The following is an 8,144-nucleotide window of genomic DNA, read 5'->3' on the forward strand; positions in this document are numbered from 1 at the left end:
GAATCATAGATTGGAGCTCAATTGAGCACCTGCCATGAAAATAATAAAGTAGAGAAAGACTAGCAACATTTTTCTGTGAGAAAGATTCTGTAGGAAAGAGGAAATCACTCACTAGATTTCAGAGTCGGATTTGTACTTGACCACAGCCGGAAAGGCTGCTCTGAGTGGCACCTCCCCAGATGTGGCAACAGTACTCCATTTTAGGACGTATTTAAGTCTTATACAAGTAGAGGAGTCAGGAATGAGATACTTGAGTCAACTACTTTTTTGGAGCGACTTGAGCAAAAGATTTCATATAAGTCTTCTATTTCAAATATGAAGCAGAGGTTAGTCTTACGAACTTATCAAACCATGGTCCTCAACAAGAGAGCCATTCATTTCAGTTGGGTCAAAGTGAGACCAGGCAATCGGGAAGAGAAGACATTCTCCATTAGGTTTCAAAGTCAGTTTTCTATTTTATCACAGCCGGAAAGGTTGTTCTGAGCAACACCTCTCCTGATGTGGCAACATTACTCCATCTTAGGTTGCCTTTGACTATTATACAAGTAGAGGATTGTGTCAGGAGTGAGATATTTTCTGGAGCAGTAGAATGATCCAACCATTTTATGGATGTTTTAATAGTGATGTCATCTATATGTCAGGCCTGAAACTTGAGTTGTGTTAAGTGATGCAATTAAAATTGACAAAAATCTGATTGAAAAAAAAAATATGTAAAAAGGACAGCTGCTTTTTTTAAACAAACAAAATAAAAAAAAAAAGATGCTTATTTACATTGTTGATCTTTTAAACCAACACATTTCAGGTTAAAACATTACATACTAACGTGTCATGATGAAATCTATAATATAAATCTCACCTGTCTGTTTAAAAATATTTATTTATGTATGTATGCCTAAAACTTTTGACAGAGGCAACAAATTTTCACGCGATCGGTATCATTTTGAAGCTCGACCCTTCGGGACGACAAATATCGAAAAATTGGCCAAAAACATTAATTCTTTCACCCTCAACTGGGCACTTTTCTACAGGGAGGGGTGGCTTTTTTTGCTGATATTTTCGAAAGTCATCCCCTATTTTTGAGTGACTTGCCTTAATTTAAACATTTGTCACTTCCGGTTTGGTGATGGGCGCAACAGCAAAGATGTCACTTTTTTGTCACATTCTTTTCCTCCTTCACGGTACGGGTTCGAGCCTGCCTGCCTACTACCATGTTTTTTTTTTGCTCACCACACACCGCCAAACACCCGGGCAACGCCGGGCAATCAGGCTAGTAATTGTATAAATTCCAAAAATTATGAAAAATAATCCAAAATAGAAAAATGATTATAAGTAAAAATGATCCGATAGAAAAATAATTATAAGTAAAAATAGAATTTATCGGATCACTGAATTTTAATGTATGTTTGGATCTGGAAGAGTTGTGCAACCAATTCAGTATAAAAAACTGACTTATCTCCCTTGACTTAAATTAAGTATCCATCATTTTTAAACCAACACATTTCAGAACATAATTAAGAATGATCATTTGTTAAAAATACATCCAGTGCATCTTCTACTGGATCATTTTTTGGAATTTATACTAATTTCGACACGTAAATATGTTTTCACCTGAAATGTTTGTCTAAACAATTACCAATCTACACAAGCACCATAAAGAATATATTATCATGGCTATTTAATTGTGAAAAGGAAAAAAAAATCATTTGAAGTTTTGTGAATATAGTAGTTGAACTAATGATGAAAGGTATGAACCCATCAATTGCTGACCACACATTGCAACCAAAACAACCAAAAAAATGAGGATACCAATTACAAAATTCAAGTATTTTTTTTTGTTTTGTTTCGTAGTCGTTGGCGATCTGAGGGGCGTGGTCGGACACGTGCATGTCCTCACATCAAAACCTACATGCGAACGTCTCCAGATTTTTCTATGGCAGCTTGGTTCATGGTCACGAGGTATGCACCCCTTAACACTTATCCTGTTTGAATAGAAAGTATTACAGTTTCTTCTAATATTCTTTTTTATTTAAAACAAAATTGCAAACATTATTTTAATCGGTTTCACAAGATTACATTTTGACTAGGATTTATGTCATTCTTTTTTTTTTTTTTTAAGGGGGGATAATTTTTCTGGATCTAGAATGATAAAAACAAGGAAAATGCAAAAATATGTGTACCTATAACAGGCTTATGATTAAATGTTCACATGTCTTTAACGAGCCACTTTTTACTAAAATTTAACTATTTCATTCAATTTGAAACATTTTGAAAGTGTGTCAGTCAATTTGAAACATTTTGAAAGTGTGTGAGTCAATTTGAAACATTTTGAAAGTGTGTCAGTCAATTTGAAACATTTTGAAAGTGTGTCAGTCAATTTGAAACATTTTGAAAGTGTGTCAGTCAATTTAAAACATTTTGAAAGTGTGTCAGTCAATTTGAAACATTTTGAAAGTGTGTCAGTCAATTTGAAACATTTTGAAAGTGTGTCAGTCAATTTGAAACATTTTGAAAGTGTGTCAGTCAATTTGAAACATTTTGAAAGCGTGTCAGTCAATTTGAAACATTTTGAAAGCGTGTCAGTCAATTTGAAACATTTTGAAAGTGTGTCAGTCAATTTGAAACATTTTGAAAGTGTGTCAGTCAATTTGAAACATTTTGAAAGTGTGTCAGTCAATTTGAAACATTTTGAAAGTGTGTCAGTCAATTTGAAACATTTTGAAAGTGTGTCAGTCAATTTGAAACATTTTGAAAGTGTGTCAGTCAATTTGAAACATTTTGAAAGTGTGTGAGTCAATTTGAAACATTTTGAAAGTGTGTCAGTCAATTTGAAACATTTTGAAAGTGTGTCAGTCAATTTGAAACATTTTGAAAGTGTGTCAGTCAATTTGAAACATTTTGAAAGTGTGTCAGTCAATTTGAAACATTTTGAAAGTGTGTCAGTCAATTTAAAACATTTAGAAAATATTTCGGTCAATTTCAAACATTTTGAAGCAATATGAAGGAAACAATTGTGAAATTACTAACAGTTCCATTAGTATAAGTAAATATCTTGAATCAAAATCTTACATCTAAAATTATTACAAATATAATCTTATAAAAAGAAATGCTATAAATTATATATAAATCACTGGTTTCTGTTGAAGAAGGCCAGAGAGTACATCTGCTGAAATATTGTGAAAATAACAACCAAAATCAGGTTTGAAACATGTGAATAGATCAAATTCCTTAGAAAAAACAAAAAATAAAACTGAAAAATTTTGCCTTGTTTAATTTTTATTTCTTATATCATCTGAATTTCAGTGCCAATTTGTCGAAAGCTGCTTGGGGTGTGTTAGAGAAAAATGGATCCCAGCTAATGATTCGTTCTTATGAGATTGGCGTTATGTTTTTGCCAAATTTATTTGTAAGTTGAATCTTTTTTGTTTGTAATTATTTCTGCTTCAAAACTTATTTTTAACTTGAAAAATTTTTTTTTTTTAATTTCATTTTTTAACTCTTTTTTTTTTTTTTTTCTTACTATTGCTTATAGTTTTTTTTTTTTTACTCTTTTTAAAAACTTTCCCGCAGCAAGAATAAGAAACAAAGAACATTTTAATAGTTATTTCCCTTAGATGCTTTACTCTTCAAACATTTTTATGAGATTTAAAATTGTTTCTTTCTGAAAGTTGTTTTAAAATCTTTTCCTAAATTCTATGTAGAGTGACGCAAAGAAAATATCACCTATGAAATCATTTATAAAATCCACAAAAGTTTCCATCATCCAAACATATTTATTATAAGTAAATTTCAGTCTGTCTGACTTGTCCATCTAATTCCAGTCCTGAAAGTGCAACAGTCTTTGTTTTATCGCTGTGTAGTGATATGCAGGGATACTTTGATAATTATCTGATCAGTGGAAGATGTGTTCCTAAATAGACTTCACTTTTGAGATGAGGATTGATTATTCATATTATTTAGAATCTTGTTGAACTCTAGAATCTGCACGTAATTTTGAACGGAACCCTTTATTTAATCCATGGTGGGGCGTGGGGGGTAGCATGCTCTTATTCTATCAGCAATGACTGGGTAAAAGTCCTCAAGTAATTTGCAAATGTATTTTAGATGTTGTCCGCGCTGAGGATTGAACCTTCAATTTTCGGTTTGTTCTGCAAATCACAATCGGAAACCTTTGAACTGATATGAATCCTTGGCTGGAGAAGGAAACCGTTTTTTTTTTTTTTTTTTTTTTCGCTTTTTAGATGATGGGATTGCCTTCCAGTGTTAAATTTGACTTTGTTTTTGTTAATTTGATTATCGATTATATCTTTCCCAACTGAATTTGCTTTGCAATATAAACTGTTTTGTAGGATGTACGCCGCCTGAAATTGACGTCTGATATCAAAGAAGCATCGAATACAGACAAGACAATGTTTCTACTACCATATGATCTGCCTCCAATACGGTATGATATGAATGGTAAGTGTTCAATCCTTCTAACCTCTCAATAACTTGGACACATAAAGTTTTATATATATATATATATATATATATATATATATATATATATATATATATACTAGTATATCTGAAAATGTGTTACAATCTAAAATCTCATTGTCTTTAATAGATACTTGCATGTTGCCCAGTCGTAAAATATGCTTAAATGCAAAATTTTAATTCATTCAGATTTCATATTTATTATCACAGAGCCAATTCTCTATTGCTTATTATATTGTACCCAATATATAGTAGTGATTTCAAGTTTTAAACAGAAATGACGTGGCTGCCATCAGCTAGAATTGAAACCAAAACATTTAGCTATCAGATTAGTATTGTATTTATTAGTTACAACATTGAACCTGACAATTCTTTATGGTAAAATCATGGAGGCGTCTTATCTAGATGCAAATGTGATACATATATATATATATATATATGTATATGTATGCGTGTGTGCAAATCCAATGCACACGCATAAGATTCAAGCAAACAAGGACACCTGGAGGGTTCAGAGTTTTATAATTTAGATTCTATTTCTCTTTATCTGTCTGTATGTCTCTTCATTCCACTTTTCTTTTTTTTTCTTTTTTTAAACTATTGGGACAAGCTGACTGGAATTTTGTATGGCCTTTGTTATAATAAGCTGATATTCCGTTCAATACACACTTAATTATTAATGGGGATTAATAAGAATTGGTATATAATGCAACAATGAGCACAAACTTAACCATATTCAACAGTCAGTTTGGCACAAAGCATTCATTCTAAATCAACAAGCTATAATTCTTGCCCGTTTTTAAATGGGTGAAAAAAATCTAGTGTTTTTTTTATTTTGCTACTTTGTTCATCTTCACTTATCCCATAGTGTGGCAACAACGCTGGAATAGTAACACAAATAACAAGCTCTTTCAGATTAAATCCACGTTGGGAGAACAGGGACCATCCCCATAAAAATCAAGAAAAGAACAAGTTATTTTCAGAACACACATTGGCCCCACAAACATTACTCACTCCTACATACGCAGGCAAGAGCAACTACCACAATGCCTAACACGTAACTCTGCACAATAAGACGTATCTTTGTGGAATGTGAAGCCTATGCTACCGCGAAAAAAACGCCACCTAAAATCCAACAATATAAAAAACATATTTAAAAACACCTGCACAGAAAACATTCTCTCATTTCTGAGAGATCAAACTATACCTAAAAATATAACATTACAGAAAAAACTTACAGTTTAAACAGATAACCTTGTCCCCATCCAAAAAACAAAAAAAAAACAAAACTAAACAAACACACTGAAACAAATAAATAAAACGAATCAAAATGATCTTCAGCATTAAATGACCTAACGATGGTTGATATGCTGGTTAAATAAAGCAGGCAACCAACCATAGTCTGGCTGATGTTGGATGGCACGACAGTCTGGCTGATGTTGGATGGCACGACAGTCTGGCTGATGTTGGATAGCACGACAGATAACCTGTCAACTATTGCTTTTCATTCCTCCATGTCCTACAATTTCCTCAGGTACTCACGTATATTTAGGTTAGTTCATTTTTGTATGTTGTCATCTCATTTCATTCACTATCTGCCTTGTCTTCTTTCTGCTGAATTGTCTTGTCTCGTCAATTGTTTGACATGTCCTTATTTATTTCAGTTGTCTTTTTACTGTGGTCAAAAGGTTTTTGTATTCCTTGTTTCCGTTTGATAAGATGAAGAATAAGTTTTCCCCAAACCACAGCTTCAAGTGTAGGTGATGTATGACGCAGATGTGTATTATTGACGGTCATCTCCACAAAGAGATGGTACTAGATGACAATATCCTGGAGGTAGTAGACCATGGGTGCACACACTTTTTCAGCGTGAGAACTACTTATGAAATGACTAAGTCTAAATGATCTACCACCGACTAAAAATGCAAAACACATTATTTATAAATATACTGTAAATTATTTTTATATGTACAGTATATTCAGGTGTACATCGCATTATTGTAATCGACTCAAATTGCACAATGCAACGCTGTACAGTTTTTGTTGTTACCTTACTCTGATGACTTGCATTAGATGGAATCAGTCAGGAAAGCGTAGCCTGGACAATAGCTGCTAATAGCCAGTCTCTAGCAGAATAATAGATGCACATCATGGTGGAGTGGTGGTATTTGGACTTAATGATCTTTATATGGGAAAAGACTGACTTGCGTAAATAAGTTCACCCAAATAATGCAGTCAAGAAGGCAGCACATTTACTGATGTTGGGGTCCTTTGTGAGTAAGTTCCAGAATTGTCCATGAGTTCTACATCAGCCGAATATCAGTTTATAGTGTCGGAATCTCATTCCTCGCTCCAGAAAGTTCGGGTTGCAATTTTCAATGCGAGTGAAACAACCTCAGCATCTTAGAAACGGCAGCACATGAATGTAGCAATTAGCTCGAGGTAAGCAGTTTTTAAAGTGTTTGTTGAACCCTGACAGGCAATTGCCAATTTATTTTATCTAACGTGCACTTGACTGCTCTTGTGTCTCCAGTTCTGCTATGAGGTTCTGAAAGTTTGCCAGCACTAACGATTTTTTTTTTTTTTTTTTTTTTTTTTTCAATGCCATGTGATCTACCCACAAAGTTTCTGCGATCAATCGGTCAATCGAGATCGACGTAATGGCACCCCTGTAGCAGACACTTGAGGAAATGCTGAGGATACAAACAATGCATGTATTCTTGTTTTTCTTTATGCGCCCATTTGATTATTTTTAACTAAAACAGGATGTTCGGTTTACTAAGTGGAACATTTTTACATCAATGCAAAGTCACCTATTATTCTGGATTACCAAATTTTATTATTAATCTAATCAATCTATTTTTAAAGGTTATAAATAATTAAACTATTGAATGCTGACAAAGATTAAAAAAAAAAATATTTGTTTTATTTTTCTCCCTTCTTGATTTGTGCTTGAAAATGTCTGATCATCTGTTTGTACTGATATTTTTCTATTTTTTCATTTGCTTTAGATTCTCCGTGGATTTACGACATTCCTCATAAGGAACTTCCCGACACAAATGGCATGTCATGGTGTCCAAGCAGGTTTTGAGATGAGCACATTTTTTTTTTTTTTTTTGACTTCACTGTTAAGAAATGATAATAAAATATTTGTTATGATTGAACCCATTTGGCCTGTTTTAAGGCATCTACATTTCTTTCCCCACCCCACTCTTTCTCTGTCTTTATCCATCTTTCTCCCTCTACAAATAAAAAAAAAAAAAAAATTGTTGGAACATTAATTTATGAGTTATCTCCCCTTGGACTAAATGAGAAAATCATGCTTACAATTCGCTATGCAACAATACATAAAACCGTACCTTCATCCCTTTTTAAATACTCAGCCTTTGAAAACAAAAATTCAGATTATTCAAAGAAAAAAAACCAAAAAAAAATTTGAAATTATTTTTTTAATAATCTGAGAAATGACTATTCAATCCATGATTTTAAATGATGGTGATGAAGCAAACTAAAGTTTAAAAAAAAGTATGCAAATTTGGTGCTGAATTGTTAGTGATACAAAGTTTAAAAAATAAAAACCAATAAATAAAATAAATAACAATTTTAGAGAGTCGGCAGCTGCCGTATACATCTGTCTTTAAACTAAAGTAGTTTCAATTGATTTTATA

General features: G+C 32.7%; 1 protein-coding gene across 2 annotated transcripts in view; it reads left to right on the top strand.

Moving 5' to 3' along the window:
* LOC145255684 (tyrosyl-DNA phosphodiesterase 1-like) overlaps positions 1-7,648 on the top strand; it is a 94,316-nt gene extending 86,668 nt beyond the window's left edge. For both annotated transcript variants that reach the window (XM_080114248.1, XM_080114249.1), the window contains exons 13-16: positions 1,849-1,956; positions 3,301-3,403; positions 4,347-4,455; positions 7,488-7,648. In XM_080114248.1, coding sequence (XP_079970374.1) covers positions 1,849-1,956; positions 3,301-3,403; positions 4,347-4,455; positions 7,488-7,567 — 400 coding nt within the window. In that variant the 3' untranslated portion in view covers positions 7,568-7,648. The remainder of the gene's footprint in view (positions 1-1,848; positions 1,957-3,300; positions 3,404-4,346; positions 4,456-7,487) is intronic.
* Positions 7,649-8,144: the final 496 nt, after the last annotated feature.

The sequence above is a fragment of the Euprymna scolopes genome, chromosome 31 (genome assembly GCF_053919585.1).
Source record: "Euprymna scolopes isolate OS-2025 chromosome 31, ASM5391958v1, whole genome shotgun sequence".
Taxonomy (NCBI): domain Eukaryota; kingdom Metazoa; phylum Mollusca; class Cephalopoda; order Sepiida; family Sepiolidae; genus Euprymna; species Euprymna scolopes.